This window comes from Lampetra fluviatilis, chromosome 29 (genome assembly GCF_964198595.1).
Source record: "Lampetra fluviatilis chromosome 29, kcLamFluv1.1, whole genome shotgun sequence".
Classification (NCBI taxonomy): Eukaryota; Metazoa; Chordata; class Hyperoartia; order Petromyzontiformes; family Petromyzontidae; genus Lampetra; species Lampetra fluviatilis.
The window spans coordinates 7,042,294-7,063,716 of record NC_136303.1 but is presented as its reverse complement, the minus strand read 5'-3'; the positions used below and the strand labels follow the sequence as shown (position 1 = coordinate 7,063,716).

Below are 21,423 nucleotides of genomic sequence, written 5' to 3'. Positions count from 1 at the left end.
ACGGTCCTTGTCCAAGGCCCTGTGCACGTTGAGGCAACACGAAGTGTTGAAGGGTCAGTGGCAGGAGGTCACGGGACAAGCCCAGTTGCCATGAGATGACTGGCAGATGCACCACCTGTTGTGCCCCCTACTGTGCCAACTTGCTGTGCTTTAGTCACCCGGCACTCCGCTCGTTGTTGCGAGCATCGCTCCTCTGTTTTTGGAGCGGTGTCTGCCTCCAACTGTCAAGTAGCGTCCTTCACGAGCCTCCTCCACAGAGGCCAATCTTGACACCACTGGTACCAGTCATTGGCAAGTCCACTCTGCTCCACATCCTCCTGTACTACATCACTCCATATCTTCTACAGCCCGTGCAGCAGCCATTTAGCCCTCTCTATCTGGCCAAACAAAAGCTGTTTGGGCATGCGGTGGCTGGGCATGCGGTGGCTGGGCATGCGGTGGCTGGGCATGCGGTGGCTGGGCATGCGGTGGCTGGGTATGGGGTGGCTGGGCATGCTGTGGCTGGGCATGCGAGTTACATGCCCCAGAAAACACAGCCTTGCCTGTAGAAGGAGCTCACCTGATGGGACTGTCTTTAGATCTTTCAAGGATTTGTAAGTTGCTCACACAATCCAGCCTGGTTAAACCCAGAATGGATCGTAGGCAGGCCAGACTGAATGTTTCTAACTGGCGCAGATGTCTTATTCGGGGGGTCCACGTTTCGCAGCATAGAGAGGGGAGGGTGTTACTAGCCGATTAAAGGACAATGCTGCCTGACTGATTCATGAGTGGGGAGGCCCAGGAGCTGTTCAGATAATCATCACTGGTGGTGGCCGCGAACGGGAATCGAACTTGGGGGTTTCGTAGCGCAGCGTGCGCACCGCTACAAACCGCTACGCTGCCGATCCCCACGCTGGTCGACACGCACACCGAAGCACAGCAGCTGCGGGTGACTGTGGTGCGTTCACAGCCAGTGGTGGTGTGGTGGCCCATTTGGAGCCCAGAGTGGAAATATTTGCTTTTGGGGACTCCCCTTTCAAAAAAGATATAGGCAAGAGGGGATACAGATGGAGTGAGATATGCAAAGTGTAGACAAAAATAGAGACGTCACGAGATTAGAGACAGTGCACATTATCAGAGTTATGTTTTTTTTTGCATTATGACTGCAGGTATTGTGGTCTATGTAAACATGACTCCTTGTAAAAAAGGTGTCAGTTTTGTTGCCACATAGAAGGGTAAAAAACTAATTATCATATTTTTACTGGCAAATGAGGTTCCAATGGTGAAAATGCTTACCCCGAGCTCTCATACTCTGATGGTGCATTGTCTTTGAGTTGTGCGCCTTTTGGCGTCATCTGATCCAACCCATGTGAGACTAGGCTCTAAGGAAAGCTGTCTCGGGTGTGGACCAATCAACTTCAAGGATAGTGCACATTATCAGAGTTATGTTTTTTGTTTGCATTATGACTGCAGGTATTGTGGTCTATGTAAACATGACTCCTTGTAAAAAAGGTGTCAGTTTTGTTGCCACATAGAAGGGTAAAAAACTAATTATCATATTTTTACTGGCAAATGAGGTTCCAATGGTGAAGAGAGATGCAGACAAGATAGAGATGAGAACGATTCATATATATTTTTGCATATTAATTATTTGTGTTCTGCTTATTTAGGATCATAATTTTAGATTATATTTCAGGGACCCATATTTATTTCATCAATCCAGGGCCCCTTGAAGTTATTGGATGCCCTACACTGTTGTACGGTTTGCTTTTGAGCATCACCACCACACCGCCCCCTCATAGCAGCGATCACTTCTGCTGCCAGGCAATGTTAACGTATTTTGTTTGGCTTTGACTCAACAAACGCTCCGCTGTAATTCACGAGGGCTTCAGCCTCCCACACACCTTCTCAGATTGTGTTTTAAGTCGTTCCCCAAAAACTCTCAATGGAATTTCAAATTACTTCAGATGCGAAAAGGCTGGCGCTCTGTTTACTGACCGCAGCTCCTCGTTGCAAAAGTAAAAACAACTGCAGTTCACTAAACCACTTTTTCACTAACGCCTCAACTTTGATAAAGCCGGTGAGACAAACATTATAGTTGGGTCACTGCGTCATTTGGCATATTGCAATCAATTTACGAAAAAAACTGGTCATTTAAGGCAAGTTAAACTAAAACCATGTTTTATATATTACCAGGTAAGGCCCACTGAGCTGTATAGCTCTTTTTCAGAAGCGACCAGGCTAAAAATGATAGATCAACTAAGTGGCTTATCGTGTGGAAATGTATAGCAGCCAAATACTCTAAACGCGTGTTTCTGCATGTGGAGGGAAAAACCGGGGGACTCGGAGAAGAATCCACGTGACCACGGGAAGAACACGCAAACTCCAAATATACAGCAGGCGTCAGGGTTGGGATCAAACCCACGACCTTCTGCATACCAGGCGAGGTAGTTAACATCTCGCCACCGTGGCGCATTCACAGTGGATACAACTTGCTTTAGAGAGGTAAACATTTGGAATCTTTACACTTTCTTTCACAACAAATAATGCCGGGTGGCTCAGTGGTAGAACGAGTGGCTCGAAATCGCAAGGTTGCAAGTTCAACTCTTGGTTGTGGGTTGACTCAGGCCATCATCTTTCCGGGGTCGATAAAGTAAGTACCATTTTGATGGGAAGTCGACTGTGGTCGTCCCATGGATAAACTTGCCCTAGTCATGTGACTATTGAATTTACACTACTGGCTCAGTGCTGTAAACAAACGATTATTACAGGAAATAAAGTTAACGTGTCATTAAATATACCACGTGTATTAATGAAATATAAGATTAGAATTATAGAATAAAAAAAATATTTAATAGAAATTTTTCCATTAACCCTTCGCCTCGTGAATTAACACAAAGCATTGGATTTCGATTTAAAGCTTTCGTGACTGCAGGGATTCATCTTCTTGGTTCTTTCGGTAAAGTCACGTAGAATGGAAATAATAAAATAATGAAACATAATAAAATAATTCTCACGACGTTTCGGCCACAACGCAAGCAGCCGTCCTCAGGTGGAGAGCAGGTCTGTCGAGAAGACAGAGTCTGAAGCCCACCACTTCAGACTCTGTCTTCTCGACAGACCTGCTCTCCACCTGAGGACGGCTGTTTGCGTAGTGGCCGAAACGTCGTGAGAATTATTTTATTATGTTTTATTTTCATTATTTTATTATTTCCATTCTACGTGATTTTACCGAAAGAACCAAGAAGACAAAGCATTGGGTTGGGAAATCCCCAATTCGTCCCATTGAAGCCTCTTAGGCATTCATTTCACGTTCTTTTAAACATAATTACACCCTTAAACATTCCAAAACAATGTCGAAAGTAAAACATTATGTAATACATACGATGCTGTGCAATTTAAGTGCCAGATTACATAGCGAGTACAAAGTGACCTGCAGGCAGTCCCCGGGTTACGGAAGGAGTTCTCGAGAACGATCCGCAACCCGAATTTTCCGTATGTTAGAAACGGAACAATTTTACCCCAAACCCAAAAGATTAAATCCCATAGCGGGAAAGAGCTGCGCCTCCCCTATACCCGGTTACTGGGTTTTGTTTTCCTTCGGCACCGAATCGTTGGTTTTCTATCGCTACCTTCATCGTATCGCTCTGCACTTGCCATGATTCTTTCATTTAATCGAATATCTCGCCTAACACTATCTATAAATCAAACTAACGGAACACATTACTGCATCCAATTATTTATCAATACCACGAAACATTGTCATTTTAATTAGTTTAACACGTCGGCTTTCGCGTGCAATATTATTCATAATAAACGTTTTTGGGTTAGATCGCGTTATTTATAAATGTGTCGTAACCCTCCACCACCCGACATGGCCAATCAGCAAAAAAATGTGTCACGTTGACAAAAGACAAATAGTTGACTACTTTAGCCCACCGGTGTGTTGAAGAGTGAAACCACAACATTTACAATTTTTGAGTAGTACGACGTTTCGCTGGTAATTACATCCAGCATCATCGGGCAATTCGCCAGAATGGTGAGGCTCCCCTCTGTCCCCCGGTCTTATGAGTAACTTTAATTAACGGGAAGGCCGTCACCTCCGAATGTTTGTTTACCGTTGCATTAGGCTATGCCTAAAATTATTCTGATCGCTGTTGGCTGAGACGATAAGCAAATCGAAGTGTTATTGGGTTAAATAAAGTAAACATCTCATGAAATAAACTGAAAATGAATAAAACTGGCGAACAGAAACGTGGGGGGAACAAAAATAATTCAAAGCATAGAAATCAAACAATTACACAATGCTACAAAAGGAAATGTATTTTACGTAACGCCACAATTTTATTTACCTTACACCTGGTGAGGCTCGGGCGGCATGTTGGAGGAGAGAGGCGTAAAACGCCTCGCTCCGCGGTATTCATCCGCGACCCCATCACTCTGCACTACTTTTGCTTATGTAAGCTAATGCAAACATTTCCGCATATTGAATTTTTTTTGAAAACCACGATTTATGGGAGCATTTCCAGAAAGTCGTGATTTCCGTAAGCCGGGTCTTTCGCAACCCAGGGGCTTATTGTATATTTGAGCCTTTTGCAATTACAACCATGACAACAATTTTGCACTTTTAAATATAGATGGAAAACTAATTTCTTTAGAACTGCTTTCTGTGTTTAGTTTATTGTCCTTCCCCGGTTGGCTACGTACCGTGCGAAAGAAGTTCAACATGCATACATAAGACAAGCCAAATCCACTTTATTATGAGGCCCACTTATAGTGGGAAAATTGTAATTTGTAGCAAATGATTTAAGCGCATATATCAGCCACCTATGACCTAATCACCAAAAACACGCCTGCTCCTGGACTCTTCAATGTGAAGAATCACAAATACAAGTTCTGTTTAAATATGTTTGTGTGCAGCACATTAAGTTACATGCATATCATCATTCTTCTACTTCTTCATTGAGATCCACAAGGTCAAAGCTGGTCCAGAATTTGATTGCTTCAACAAATGCTGATTGATGGTTTGGAAAACCAAGGTCATGGCCCAAAATAAATATGTACGATACTATATTTATATTTGTACATATGAACTGGAGTTCCGCTTATGGTAATGTGTTTGTTCCATGGTAGAAATGCATAACATACACCAACATGCACCATTTAGTTGTAATACATGCATTCCAGACATTAATTTAATTCAGTTTTTTTGCTATAATTGATCTTAATGTAACTATTCATTTCTATATAAACCTAATATACACTGATGCACAATTATGGGTTGTATATAATAAAGCTTCCAAATTCTATTTATCTGTATAAATACATATATTAATTCTAGGCCATAACTGTTAGGGGTCTTGCAGACCATAGGTTCAAAACAGCATTTGTTTAAGCAGCCCAACTCTCGACTGGTGTTGATATTGTGGGGTTAATCTGCCAAAGGCATAGCAAAGTGTATATTATAAGCATAGAGATTCACTTCTGTCTTCATTTCTGCTTTACAACTGTTGTCATTTTCGCCTCTTAACGTGTTCACGGTCATCACGTCTGTAAATTATGAGAAAACCCCATCATTACGGAATAATAGTGTACGCCAGAGGTGGGACAAAGTCATTGTTATGCAAGTCCAAGTCGAGTCGCAAGTCATCAAATTCATGACTCGAGTCTGACTCGAGTCCAAGTCACATGACTCGAGTCCACATCTCATAGGTGGGACAAAGTCATTGTTATGCAAGTCCAAGTCGAGTCGCAAGTCATCAAATTCATGACTCGAGTCTGACTCGAGTCCAAGTCACATGACTCGAGTCCACATCTCATAGGTGGGACAAAGTCATTGTTATGCAAGTCCAAGTCGAGTCGCAAGTCATCAAATTCATGACTCGAGTCTGACTCGAGTCCAAGTCACATGACTCGAGTCCACATCTCATAGGTGGGACAAAGTCATTGTTATGCAAGTCCAAGTCGAGTCGCAAGTCATCAAATTCATGACTCGAGTCTGACTCGAGTCCAAGTCACATGACTCGAGTCCACATCTCATAGGTGGGACAAAGTCATTGTTATGCAAGTCCAAGTCGAGTCGCAAGTCATCAAATTCATGACTCGAGTCTGACTCGAGTCCAAGTCACATGACTCGAGTCCACACCTCTGGTGTGTTGATAGTATTTGGCAGAGGTGGGACAAAGTCATTGTTATGCAAGTCCAAGTCGAGTCGCAAGTCATCAAATTCATGACTCGAGTCTGACTCGAGTCCAAGTCACATGACTCGAGTCCACATCTCATAGGTGGGACAAAGTCATTGTTATGCAAGTCCAAGTCGAGTCGCAAGTCATCAAATTCATGACTCGAGTCTGACTCGAGTCCAAGTCACATGACTCGAGTCCACATCTCATAGGTGGGACAAAGTCATTGTTATGCAAGTCCAAGTCGAGTCGCAAGTCATCAAATTCATGACTCGAGTCTGACTCGAGTCCAAGTCACATGACTCGAGTCCACACCTCTGGTGTGTTGATAGTATTTGGCAGAGGTGGGACAAAGTCATTGTTATGCAAGTCCAAGTCGAGTCGCAAGTCATCAAATTCATGACTCGAGTCTGACTCGAGTCCAAGTCACATGACTCGAGTCCACACCTCTGGTGTACGCTGAAAAACCGCAACTTTCACACAAGACACAAACGTTTGTGAAAAGCATGCGGCCATTTGTGCAGTGGGCCCCATGGTGTGGTTCCCAGAGGCAGACTTTGCAACTGTGAGCTTTGGTGACTGTATGTGTAGTGACATAGAATCGGTCACGTAGCAGCATAGCGTTGGCTGCTGGCAGGGAAGGGGATCTGCAGCTTCCAGCAGCCCTGACTGACAGCAGGCCACGTGATAGACCAGAGAGCGATCTAAGGCAAGGGTCACGGAAGGGGCACACAGAGAACCCGCTAGTAGGTTCCAGAAGGGGGTGTGGCCGGGGGCGGAGCCAGGCCACGCTGACAGTATAAGAGGGGCCCCGGGAGGGGAGCTCGGGGCTGTCGTGTGGAGTGGGGGGGGGGTCCCCGTCGTGCTGCTGCTGGAGTCTTCACCGTCGTCTCAGTCGTCACCGTCTCGGCGTCGCCAGTCAGGCAGTCTACCAGCTGTCCTGACTGGGAGCCGTAGTTACCAAGTGTTAACTGTCAAGCCGTGTTAATTAACAGCTCCCTCCTACTCTTAGTGTCTCTGAGTCAGTCACTACATATGTATGTGGGTGCCGCGGTGGCAAGATGTTAATTCTCTCACTTGGTATGAAGAAGGTAGTGGGTTCGATCCCGACCCTGAGGCCTGTATGTTTAGAGTTTGCGTGTCTCTCTCCCCGTGGTCATGTGGATTTTTCTCCAGGCCCTCCGGTTTTTCCCTCCACGTTTATAAACATGCCTGGCTGCTGTACATTTCCACGTGATAAGCCACTTTGTTGAGCTATCATTTGTGGCCAGGTCTCTTCTGAAAAAGAGCTCTGTAATCTCAGTGGGCTTTACCTGGTGAAATGAAAACATATTTGAATAGTTTTAATGTATGTTGAACTTCATTCACACTGTACGTAGCCAAACGTGCTAATCGGAGGTGCTATTAGCTGATTAGCCCTAATTAGGATGAAACTGGCACACAATTGTCTATCACTGCATCAATGCTGCTGTCAATTGGTCACATTTGCTCAAATCTATTTTGATGGGTGACTCAAGACAAGATTACCACAAAGCACTTCTTCTTCAGGGAATGCTGACAGATTAGCACATATGCACATTTTTGTGGCTTGTGCTCACTGAACATTCAGACATATCTGTCAGAGATACTCAGCTGGAACACACTGCAGAATTCGTATACCGGAGGCAGCTTTTGAAGGCAGACTGGGGTGAAAACTATGACATAAAGGGGAGAGTGAGAGCGAGTAAGAGTACTTCTCAAAATGTGGCATTCACAATGAAAAGAAACGTACCAAAGTGTCTGAAGAAAAAAAAAAGGTGTTTCAACAATGCCCAGATTGGAAACGTGGGTACAGACAAAGAGGGTGCGAAACGAAAGCTCAAAAGTGTAACAAGAAGCATCGAGAGATGATTCATGCTTGGGGATTGCATGGAGGGTAATGTAAGTATGTGTAATGTAACAAATCCGAACACACCACTATCGAGGCTTCTTCTTTATTTTTCGTGCACACACGACTACGACTCGGTAGCAAGGAACATAATGCTGTCTAGCGACAACGGCGACGTCTCACTAGATAGCTGGTTGACTATCTCGCGACGACAACAAAGCGATGACGAAGACGACAGCCAGGACTCTGATCCCCTACGACGGCCCAGAACCCCGCTTGTCCCTGCCTTTTATTCACCCCAGCGCAGAGGTCGCAAACGGGTTTTGATTCCTTAACCGTACCCGCACCCGGCCGCACCAGGGTCGCAAATGGGTACCCGTACCTGTACCCGGCCAGGTACGGGTACCCGTTCCCTACCCGTACCCATACCCTACCCGAATTGAGTGACAAACGATGACTCACCAGTGACTCACGGCCTACCCGTACCTGGCCGCACCAGGGTCGCAAACGGCTACCCGTATCCGTACCCGGCCGGGTACGGGTAGCCGGGTATCGGGTAGGGTACGGGTATCGGGTACCCGGTTGCGACCTCTGCCCCAGCGTGGCCATGCTCCGCCCCTGGTCACGCCCCTCCACTTGAACTCTCTCGCGGGTTCTAAGAGCTTTACAGATAGATCCCCTCTTTGACCCTTGGCCTAGTTATCCCCCTTGCGGTCCGTCGGGTGCATCTGTCTTCTCTCGTTCCTATCCTGTTCCCACATCTGCAATTACCACTTATGGCCGCCAGTCGGCGTACTGTCTCTACATATGTATATTGTTTGTACGTGTGGGGAGCAGCAATGTAGTGGCGAGACGAGTTCGATTCCCACTCACGGCCAACACCGGTGACGATTATCGGAACCGGTCCTGGGCCTCCACTAGGTGGACTCAGCCTCAAATGAGTACCTGATGCGGTGTGTAAACATCACCACTGGGGAAACAAAGGCGGCCGGGCGTGGTGCTGGCCACATCTGTGCTGTGCTGGCCTTCATACGTGCTCGCTAACAGCACTTGACCCAACAGTATGTGAAGGCTATACGGGGGACATATGTCTTTTTCTTTATTATGTATGTACTTGGAGGTGTAATGATGGAGTGCCAGACAACAAAGTGCACCTGTGCATGTGCTAGGTGGAGGATGGTGGTGACTGAGGGAAGCCTTCATCCAGCAGTGGATTGCTCATGACTGATGATCATTTATGATGGCGATGATTTGTAAAGAAAAAAAAAATCTGTGCAATAAAAAAAGATAAACACAACACCCGGAGCACGAGTGAATCTTCCTGTTTTTGTTGCAAGCGCGTCGAGTACGCAATGTCCATTTATGAGGATAAGACGCTGTCCAAAACCGAGCGAGTTTCTGATGATAAAGCCGTTGAAGAGTGCAGTCTTGGCTGAACTTGACCTGAACTCTGACAACAACAAAAAAAACCACACACACAAAAAAAGGCCTGGGCCTCCATGAGTCTGAATAACACGACTCTACCATTATCGGGACTCTTATTTCCTGGGGAAAAGGACTAAAAAAAAAGTAAGAACGCATCCTCATAAAACAGTGACACTTTTAGTGCTGCACATGCACAGCTGGTTGCCAAACAATGCACAGATAAATACAACACTTCCTTGTTTTTCCAACGTCTCTCTTCCTTTACCGCCGGCCGCGAAAGTCCACAATGCCCGACGTGAAATAACTTGACTCGATTTAGACTTAAAGCTTTCGTGACTGCAGGAATTAATATTCTTGGTTCTTTCGGTAAAGTCACGTGCATGGAAAACTAAAATGTAAATTAAAAGCAAAAAAACCCACGACGTTTCGATCTTCTTCAGGTGGAGAGAAAAGAGGGGGCACGCCTTCAAATGTAGCGGCTACATTTGGAGGCTTGTGTTGCGAAACGTCGTGGGTTTTTATTACATGCTTTTATTTAACTCACTCTGTTGTTGTTGTCGTATCCTCAAATATTGTAACTCAATTTTAACCCACTTCCCAATGTGGTATCAAATGCAAACTTGGAATACTTATGTCATACTGATGACAATACTATATTCTATATAAAAAAGAAGTATATTTAAACATTCATTTTCATATGTTATGTTTCGGCTTGGGTCTAATTGTCCACGCTCAACTAACGTTGGCTGTAAATCACAACAGCCCCTTACGTTATGGCAAGCTTCGGGGCCACTTCCTGTAGTCGTGGAGTTCTTCCATTACTTGTACGGTACATTTAATTAAAGCTTGTTTTCAATTAAAAAAAATATAATTATTTTGCTTTTAATTTAGATTTTTGTTTTCCATCTACGTGACTTTACCGAAAGAACCAAGAATATATATTGAATCGATATGCAATCCTGTACTCGTCGCGCACTGCGTAATGCAACGGGGACGTTGATACAAATAACACGTACACGTGCAATACATTAGAGTGTATAAGTAAGTTATGCGTGCTTAGCGTGAAACCTTATTGCGTCTACAGCAACGTTCATCGCCATAATTATCGTCAGGACATGACGGATTAAGGTTTGAACGAACCTGCCGCCGTTTCTCAAGATCTCACGATTTGATCTCATCTCTGCACACAAACTGATCTCGTTGGTCCATTTCTACAGCGAAGGTTCGTCCAGTTGTGTTCCATACTTTGGCTGCCATTCGGTCGTTCGAGCGCGGCGGTGGCTAGGAGATGTTAACTCCCTCGCCTGGTATACAGGAGGTCACTGTTCGATCCCGACCCTGACGCTTGCTGTATATTTGGGGGTTTGCATGTCTCTCTTAATGTGGTCCTCTGGTTTTTCCCTCCACGTTTAGAATCAACATGCGCTTAGACGATTTGCCTGCTATAGATTTCCACGTGATAAGCCACTTCGATCACCTATCATTTGTGGCCAGGTTGCTTCTGAAAAAGAGCCATATATTTCAGTGAGCTTTACCTGGTATAATAAAAATTGTTTAGTTTTTAGGCAATAGCCCTGTGGTATGATGTGGAGGGCCATTGCCTGAAACGTCAACTGTTGTATATTTTTGGTTCTTTCGGTAAAGTCACGTAGATTTATTTTATTTTATACCTACGTGACTTTACCGAAAGAACCAAAGAGTATGGATTCCTGCAGTCACGAAAGCTTCAAATCAAGATTATTGTATATTTTTTTATTTTAATGTCAAAGTGTTATTTATGAACGTGTTGAGTTTTATTGCTGTTATTCTCGTAAAGGCAGTTGGACAAAAGAATGCTTCGTCAAACTTATAGCGGCATTAAGCACCGCTATACAGCAATCTACTACGGAAATAACAATATATTACACGTGTATACAACTTTACTTCATGCACTGTCGTAAAATAATTATGAATATTTCATACATTATCTCAAAGCTCAATCAATATATCGTAAATACACATGCTATGGACATCTTAGCAATGTATTCCATTGTATGCAGTGTATGTACATCACTCGGTAAAACATGTGGGATGACCGTTAGCTGTTCTTGCAACACAAAAACCCCTAAAAAACAGAATTGTGCTTACATGTCCACTCCGAACAGAGCTTTGTTCCAAATAACGCTCATGATTGACGGGGTCATTTCCCCCGAGAATAAGAACATAAGGAAACATCCAACATGTCGCAGATTAATGAACGTACACATGCCGTGGTGGCATTGTTAGCCCGCGCGAACTGCATCGGTTTCATTGTCAAGTGAAAAACCTTGCAAGCTCCGTTTTCCCCTAGAGAACGCCAGGCACTTCCACAGGGTTTTTGTTTTTACCGTTTGCACTTGGGCACATTTATCTGGGTGGTTTCTCCCCCCATCGCACCCCCCCCCCCCACGATCACCGCCAATTGTATCCAATTGCACTATCGGTGTCACGTCACGAATCGAGGTTATCTCCCTTAGGATCACTCGTAGGAGCAGTGCTACCCATCGTGTTGGAGAATGGCCCACGGCGATGGATATCATAGAGGTACCTCCGAGGTGGGGAACCTTTTTTCTGCCAAGGGCCATTTGGATATTTATAACATCATTCGCGGGCCATACAAAATTATGAACTTAAAAATTAGCCCGTTATATTTGGTCAAACATTGAATTAACTCACCCCTAATGTGATGGCTGGAACTGCTTCTCTTTGGTGAGGCGTGTGATGTTAGCTGGTATTGATGATGATGTTGCTGCTCGCAACTGCTTTTCCAGGTTTGCTCCTAGATTTATTGAATTTCGAGTCCCGCCTGTGGTTGCCTTGGCAGGGCCACACCAAATGATTTCGCGGGCCTTGTACGGCCCGCGGGCCGGACGTTCCCCACCTCTGCCGTAAAGTGACCTGTGGTCAACGCTTTCCACTGGGACGCGATGCATTGATGCTCCGTGTTTTTGCGCCACGTAACTTCGGAGCCGACACACAACTCAGGCAGCTGCATAGATTCAACCCCAGGACCTCAGCGTTGCCAGTTCAGCGTTTTGACCTATAAACTATTAAAACGATACGTAAAATATTCTACCAGGTAAGACCCACTGAGCTATATAGCTCATTTTCAGAAGCGACCTGGCCACAGATGATAGCTCAACGAAGTGGCTTATCACGTGGAAATGTATAGCAGCCAAATACTCTAAACCCGTGTCGATTCTAAATGTGAATGAGAAAAACCGGAGGACCCGGAGAAAAATCTATGCAACCACTGGGAGAGAGGCACACAAACTCCAATTATACAGGCGTCAGAGTCGGAATCGGAATCGAACCCACGACCTCTTGTATACCAGGCGAGGTAGTTAACATCTCGCCACCGTGGTGGCCAAGGCAGGAAGGTATAATTCAATAATAGTATCTTCTTGGTTCTTTCGGTAAAGTCACGTAGAAGGGACATAATAAAATAATAAAAATAAAACTTCATTAAATCATTCTCACGACGTTTCGGCCACAACGCAAGCAGCCGTCCTCAGGTGAAGACCAGGTCTGTCGGGGAGACAGGCCGAAACGTCGTGGGAATTATTTAATTAAGTTTTATCTTTATTATCTTATTATTATTTTATTATTTTATTATTTCCCTTCTACGTGACTTTACCGAAAGAACCAAGAAGATGAATCCCTGCAGTAACGAAAGCTTTAAATCGAAAATCAATAATAGTAATACGAACAACGATAATTTCAACTTGTAATGTGCCGGGCGGTATTCGCTCACTCTCAAAGAGAGAATGACTGGGAGGCGCGAGGTGGAACGACAAAGGGGAAGGAGGCAGCAGCCGCCAGCCACGCAGAGAGTCGCTTGCCAAGTCGCATCACCCCAGCGGAGGCCCGAATATCTTCATCTCAGCGGGGAATGGTCCCCATTGGCCCACCGTCTTGTCCTGCCGGCTCCGTCATTGCACCTCCGTCAGTGCCGGATGAAGCTAGTGCGGGGCCTGTAGCTTATGTAATTAAGGGGCCCTAAATAAAAAAAACAAGTAAATATTAAAACACACAAATGTTTTACTTGCATAGTAAAGTAATTGTTTTTTTTATTTGCTATGAAGCCAGATAATACGACAAATCGCTAACCTTAAACACCGCAGTCGTTCATAAAAGTTGAAGGCGGTGTAGTACTATAGTAATAGAGCAAGTGCAGAATCACTGAGCCGGAATTGATAGCTTGAAAGCATTTAGCGCGGGGCCCTTGAAAGTGCGGGGCCCGTAGCATATGTAGCAACTTTTGCTACTCGGATTATTCGGCACTGCTCAGCGTACAGCACGCACATTAACAAGCGTTCACGGGCGGGGGATGAAGCCGGGAAAACCTCCTGGAGAATGTCCATGCGTGCGAAGGGGCCGCACTCTCTCCAATACGGAGGGCGCACCGAGTGAAACACGGCAACTTTTGTATGATGATGATGGTAATAATGCGAGCGATCCGCAAGCCCTTTGTGACGGGAGCCGTCCGTCCCTTTATGTGTCCCACCAGCCAAACGAACAGTGGATATTAATTCGGTGAGCCAAACAGATGTATAAAAAAAATTCTAGATTTGAAGCTTTCGTGACTGCAAGGATTCATATTCTTAGGTTTTTTCGGTAAAGGCACGTAGGTAAAAAATAAATAAAATCATAGAAATAATAATAATAGAAATAAAATATTATTTTATTTCTATTATTACTATTTCTATTATATTATTATTTATTTATTAATAAAAAAATTCTTCCTACGTGACTTTACCGAAAAAAACCTAACAGTATAGATGTATTAAAAGTAGGAACGTTCGGCAATTTCCCAGAAGCGTCAGCACTTTGCGACATTCAAGAGCGTAACGTCACCACATTGAAATAGCTCACGGGGAATTCTGTAGCTTGACCGGTGCCAAGAGGGCGTGTACTCACCCACCCACCCCTCTCTCTTCCCCATTTAAATGTGCTGGGGACCGGACTCTCCCTCTCAGATTTGCCTACAGGCACATTTGCAAAAAAAGCCTTCATCATTTCGTCCAAAGCTTTCTGGCAGAAGCGTCATCGGCATTCCCGTGCACAATGTTGTTCAGATTATTTCTAATTGTACTTTTTGCCCGCGTTTGCCAAGGTAAGTCGATCGTACGGTTTATGCACGTTAATGCTAAAACCGTTCATTGTTAAAGCGTTAACGTTGGGTATTTCCTTTTTTTGTTGTGTTTTTACCGGGCCTGAACGTTTAAAAGTGCTCGTGTTCGATTAGTTTGAATCCTGTTGGTTCTTGAAGATGTTCCGATGCACTTAAATTCAAGAGGTATATAAACCTTTCTAAACGCAGTCTGAATAATTTACACTTGAGGAATGTTTTAAGCAGTGTTTTTTGTTGTTCAATTTTACCGAAGAAGTTGGATTTAGAGCGATATACAGTATATGTAACCCAGTATAGTTAAACGAATGTAATCCAACAGTGAGTGTTTTTTTTCTATTTTACTGAAGGAATTTAATGTAGAGTGATATATATGTAACCCAGTATATTCTTGGTTCTTTCGGTAAAGTCACGTAGAAGGGAAATAATAAAATATTAAACAAAATTCTCACGACGTTTCGACTGCAACACAAGCAATCATCATCAGGTGTCCACACAGGAAATTCGTGTGTTGAATAAGACACGAATATTTAATAACAGTTTTGGAGATCATAATTTAATGAGCCGCAAGGTGTTATTTTATAGTATTCATAGATTATCTAAATACATTATGGTTGATCGATTATGCTTCTTAAATTTGTATGATTGTAAACACATAACAGCAGTACGGTTTTATAATGACACAACATTTCTCCTACAAGGTCAATCTAAATATGTATTTTTACTCGAGGAATCCGATGAGCTATAAAGATATTTTTCACAGATGTCCAGTAGAGGCGGGTCAGAATGTTACAATAACAAACAATACAAAAACACGATAGCAGTGCAAAGTATAGGAAAAGTAACATAAATAACTTTCAAAAACATACAAATAAAATACTTTTTTTTTCATCTTACCAGGTAAGGCCCACTAAGCTCTTTTCAGAAGCTACCTGGCCACAAATTATAGCTTAACGAAGTGGCTTATCATCATGTGAAAATGTTTAGCAGCCAAATACTCTAAACGCATGTTTTCAAATGTGGAGGGGAAAATCGGGAGGACTCGGAGAAAAATCCACGGGACCGCAGGGAGAGCATACAAACTCCGCATATACAGCAGGCGTCAGGGTTGGGATCGAACCCCTGACCTCCTGCATACCAAGCGAGAAAGATAACATCACACCACCGTGGCGCCTCTTAAGTAAATAAAGTATATAAGTTAAAATTGCATTAGGTGGCCACGGGATGTTGATTGTCATTTCCTCACAATGCTAAGTGTTTTTTTTCTCTGGGATTCTTTGGTTTCCGAACATCCCAAATGCAGGATGTTCCTAGAAAGTAGAAAATAAATATTCTTGAGAATCAGTGAGGCTATTTTTCTGGATATATAACTTTAATTATACTAATAGGAGCTAATTTGAGTGATAATAGGAAATAAATGAATTAAATCATGTTACATTTAAAGCGAAAACTAGTATCAACTAACAAAGAGGCGTACATCTGAAGGTATTGAAAAACAGCTCTGAGTTGTCTCAGGTCTGTTGAACATCACCAGAACCGACCCCACAGCGCCCATGTCAAGGGAATTAATTACATTACTGACACAGCCTGGGTTTAATTTATATTTATCTTTAGACATTTACGGCGCATGCAACCCAAGTGAGCACAGCAAAAAAAAAATCCGTTCATATTTTGAATGCGTTTATAGAAAAAAGAAAATGTTGTGTAAAGTAAATCAATGGTCGGAATGCTCAAGAGCTATCGTCCCTCCAGTTTAGTTTACATTTATTTAGCAGGAGCTGAGCAGTGCCTACCTTTCTTGGGGCCTTTCCTGGGGCAGGCACGGCGAAGTGTCTGGCAATGCCTGCCCCTACTAAAGGCAAGATGGATAACGGACGTTTCCCAAATTCCATCGCCTCTGCTGCACAATCCTGCTCTGATTACTGTAGCCAATTCTGCTTACTGCAGAGTGTCGTGACGGAGACATCGCATTTTGAGACTAACGCGAGTAAAATGTATTTCTCAGCCAAACCGTACAAATTTATATACGCAGCACCATGCATGGCCATTAACGAAAAATACGGAACCAAAACTGAAAAGTGAGCAAAGAAGCACGGAGAGTTGCGTGCTTGAAATAACATTTAGAGACAATGGCTTTGGGGGTGGCCTTCCCTTGAAATCTCAACAATCTGGTTAAAACAAAATACAACTTGAGACCCATACAAATTGGAGTCCATGAGTTTTATCACGAACATGTGAACATAGCCTGCATACAAGCATGGATTTATTTAACCGTGTCAAGTCGATCATCGATTATCCGGCGGCTTCGGGGGGAGGGGAGGGGGGCGCCGAATTTTTAAAAACGCCAGATAATCACGAACCATCATTATTTAAAATAGTTTATTTTTGCACATTCTTGAATGACATTGTTTTTTTTTGTGTTTTAAATTTGCTGATCGCCTGGCTGCTTAACAGCCATTGGAGCGGTTTTGTCGGTTTCGCCAGATGGGACCTGGACCGCCGGATTATGTTGCAAGCAGCCGGATAATCGCGCGGTGCCGGATAATCGATGATAAAACTGTAATGCGATCACAGGTGAAGACGGTTTAACGCAGTTACGAAACAAAATTCTCCCGCAGGTTCGGAAAAATTGAAGGTGACGGTTTCTCCGCGCGATGCGCTCGAGGGCAAGCCGGTGAAGATCCAATGCGAGGTGCCCTCAAAGAGACCGGCCAGATTCCAGTGGCTCCAACTGCCCCCGGCCACCGCCTCTCGCAGACAGGTGAGTACAATTCTAGATTTGAAGCTTTCGTGACTGCAAGAATTCATATTCTTAGGCTTTTTTGGTAAAGTCACGTAGGTAAAAAATTAAAATTAATAAAAGTAAGATAAAAAATAAAATAAAAATCACGACGTTTCGGAGGCAACACAAGCTTCCGTCTTCAGGTGGAACCGTCACAGCACGATTGCTGTTTCAAGTAAGAGGTGAGTACAAGGGGTGAGTACAAGGCCATCGTGCCCGCTGGCGTGCATCGTCCCATCCGTGATCACGATCGGTGTTTGCCTCCAAGCTCTTTTCGTGACCAACGGAGGCATTTCGCGACGCGTGCGTCACGCCAAAAAAGGGGATCGCCTGCATCGATCTTCCGCACGTGCCTTGGGTACCCAATGTCGCAGTAGGCCTGCCCACTCGGAGTTACTCTGCAGAAGTCATTGGCTTTCGATTTCATCTACCCGGCACGGCAGCTGCACCAAGGGTGTAAAGTTTCTTAAATGGGACACGCCGCACTCGATCAGCAGGCCACAACATCTGCCTAATGCGGAGGAGTAGGCCAATATACCATCTGCGGCAGCTCTCCAGAGCTTCCTCTCGTCGTGAACGCCCTTCCATCAGCGGTTGCGTGAGCAAGTAATTGCAGGGCTGCACCTTCACCCTTGAGATAAGACGTAAATGAATGGTCTACGTGAAACACCGTCATTGGCAGTATACCAAGAGCGCGAACTAATATTTTTTACAATGCTTGAGGTCAACATCAGAAGTGCTCGTCATTTTATTTTCATCGCCTAATTGAAATAAACTACCTCAAGTGAAATGGCCAAATAAGTGTGCCCGCTGCATGACGATCGAAGTGAAACGCAACATGAAGACGGTTAATCATTCCAGAACAATCGCATACCCCTGTCAACTCCAGAAGTGAAACTAAAAAGTAAGAAGCAGTCGGAGGGAAAATGTTTGACCTCTTCAGCCTGTCCTTATTTAAACTCACCCTTACCCCATATAATGCAGAAGTGGAGTTTAAAGTGTATTTGTTTAACCAGGCGAAAAACACAAGAGGCCATGGATAGCAAATACTGAACGGTAAATGTATGAAGCAAACCGAAAATCAGGAGGAACGGAAATGTGGCCCAAGCATAAATCAATATTAAAGGTTTTTAACATTTTCTTTCGTGTAAGTTGACTGGGTCAAACTACTTTAAAACCTTTTCTTATTTAACTTTTTGTTCAACTTTCACTTTTGAGGACTTTATTCATGTGCTCTTCTTGTGCAAAAAAATCAGCACAACGTTATGCTGTGTGAGCGCAAAAGGTTGTTTTATTACCGTCAAATATTAATCAAGGGACATGTTTGCTGTGGTCATACAAATGCAGCGTTACAGTACAGTACTATAATTGTCATAGATGACTTTGTGATATTATAGTTACAGATGCCAAAGCAATATTATTCGCTTGTGTCACAGTTCTTCATTGTATTGCAATTTCGAGAGTAGTCATTGCTTTTGTTATAATCAGCTTTCTATTGAACTTAGATTGTGCCTATACATGTGAGTGTAGTTTTAAATTTGCATACAGCGCTTTGAGATACTCAAATATGAAAGGCGCTTTATAAAATAGAGGTTATTATTATTGATGTTGCAATTGCACTGGGGCCCATGGGCTGTTGAGGATCCAGGCTCTGGCTTACGAACAAATGGGAAACCCATAGCGGTCAACCCATACGGTTTTCCCCGTAGTCTTGTACAGGGAAATTGAGTTTTCAGGTCCATACGGCGTACAGCCGTTTCAATACAGGCAAAAATGTTTTTGTCTATTTGTTTGTGTGTCTCCCTTGTGATGTAACTTTGTAGGATGAACGTTGAGATTTATAAGGGCACGGGGTGACCAATATGGTCTGAATTGGTCTCTAATAAGGTAGGGCACTCATAAGGGGTTGACATGGATGGAAACCAGACAGGGGGTGGTGCCCATTGCATTCCTTGTACCGGCGATTCATGCCAACCACACTGTGCCACTGCGCCTCAGAAGGTTGGAATGGGCCCCATGCTTGCGAAAGTTGGGGCTCAAGATTTAACCCGAGTCAAATTAAAAGGTAATATTTTTTTAAGAAGCTTTGTATAACAATTAAAAAAAATACATATTTGAGTATGCAATAAAATACACCGGCTGGAGGAGGATTAGGAACCAAATAATGAAATAGTGGCAACCAATGGATTAGGATTAAGTGATGATATTTATATGCAGGACGTGAAGTTTAACTTCGTGGTGCCTGCCATGGTGGCTGAGGAATGAAAAGGCCTTCATCCAATGATGATGGCTTGCAGGCACGTGGTAGCCCAGGATGTACACAGCACATGGTTACATCTGCGATGTCTCGTCACGTGGTCTGCCTCAGCAGCAGACCATGCTTTCCCACCTGATGATGGACGCTTGTGTTGCGCCCGAAACGTCGTGATTTATTTGATTTTCTACCTACGTGACTTTACCGAAAGAACCAAAGAGTATGGGTTCCTGCAGTCACGAAAGCTTCAAATCAAGATAGAAACGTACAAGTTCCGCCTTTTCCTGTCATGGAATTCCAGCATCCCCTCGATACGTTGCCCGCTGTCACGAGCCCGGGGCTTCGTTTGCATTCGGCAATTATCAACCCGCTGCTTATCACGGGCCTCCATTCCCACGGACTTAAACCCACATCGATTCGTCATGTCGAGACTTGTCTGGGTGCACGAGGCCGACGCAAAAGGCCACACGTTCAAGACAACGGGGGAGTTTCTCTCCCCCGTTGTTCTATTTTTCCCGAGTTCTTATGAACCTTGCTCAACACAGGAAGTGTGCCAATTCTGTGCTGATGCTGCAGCTCTTATTCTTTGGTTCTTTCGGTAAAGTCGCGTAGATAGAAAAATATAAATAAAGTGAATAAAAATAATATTTAAATAATAAAAAACACTAATGTAGACTGTAGCCTGGTTCTTAATCTGAGTGAGTGTACTGGCAGTCTATAATGTAGACTGTAGCCTGGTTCTTAATCTGAGTGAGTGTACTGGCAGTCTATAATGTAGACTGTAGCCTGGTTCTTAATCTGAGTGAGTGTACTGGCATTCTATAATGTAGACTGTAGCCTGGTTCTTAACCTCGGTGAGCGTACTGACAGTCTATAATGTAGACTGTTGCCTGGTTATTTTGCTGGGTGAGTGTACTGACAGTCTATAATGTAGACTGTAGCCCTGGTTATTAACCTCGGTGAGTGTACTGACAGTCTATAATGTAGACTGTAGCCTGGTCATTAACCTCGGTGAGTGTACTGACAGTCTATAATGTAGACTGTAGCCCTGGTTATTATGCTGGGTGAGTGTACTGACAGTCTATAATGTAGACTGTAGCCTGGTTATTAACCTCGGTGAGTGTACTGACAGTCTATAATGTAGACTGTTGCCTGGTTATTAAGCTGGATGAGTGTACTGACAGTCTATAATATAGACTGTAGCCCTGGTTATTAAGCTGGATGAGTGTACTGACAGTCTATAATGTAGACTGTAGCCTGGTTCTCAACCTCGGTGAGTGTACTGACAGTCTATAATGTAGACTGTAGCCCTGGTTATTATGCTGGGTGAGTGTACTGGCAGTCTATAATGTAGACTGTAGCCTGGTTATTAAGCTGGGTGAGTGTACTGACAGTCTATAATGTAGACTGTAGCCCTGGTTATTATGCTGGGTGAGTGTACTGGCAGTCTATAATGTAGACTGTCGCCTGGTTATTAACCTCGGTGAGTGTACTGACAGTCTATAATGTAGACTGTAGCCCTGGTTATTAACCTCGGTGAGTGTACTGACAGTCTATAATGTAGACTGTAGCCCTGGTTATTATCCTCGGTGAGTGTACTGGCAGTCTATAATGTAGACTGTTGCCTGGTTATTAAGCTGGATGAGTGTACTGACAGTCTATAATGTAGACTGTAGCCCTGGTTATTAAGCTGGATGAGTGTACTGACAGTCTATAATGTAGACTGTAGCCTGGTTCTCAACCTCGGTGAGTGTACTGACAGTCTATAATGTAGACTGTAGCCTG

The 21,423-nt window shown here is 43.9% G+C and overlaps 1 protein-coding gene across 6 annotated transcripts in view; it reads left to right on the top strand.

Moving 5' to 3' along the window:
- Window positions 1-14,458: 14,458 nt before the first annotated feature.
- LOC144942982 (cell adhesion molecule CEACAM5-like) overlaps window positions 14,459-21,423 on the top strand; it is a 46,594-nt gene continuing 39,629 nt past the window's right edge. For all 6 annotated transcript variants that reach the window (XM_078870078.1, XM_078870077.1, XM_078870076.1 and 3 more), the window contains exons 1-2: window positions 14,459-14,587; window positions 17,221-17,363. In XM_078870078.1, coding sequence (XP_078726204.1) covers window positions 14,539-14,587; window positions 17,221-17,363 — 192 coding nt within the window. In that variant the 5' untranslated portion in view covers window positions 14,459-14,538. The remainder of the gene's footprint in view (window positions 14,588-17,220; window positions 17,364-21,423) is intronic.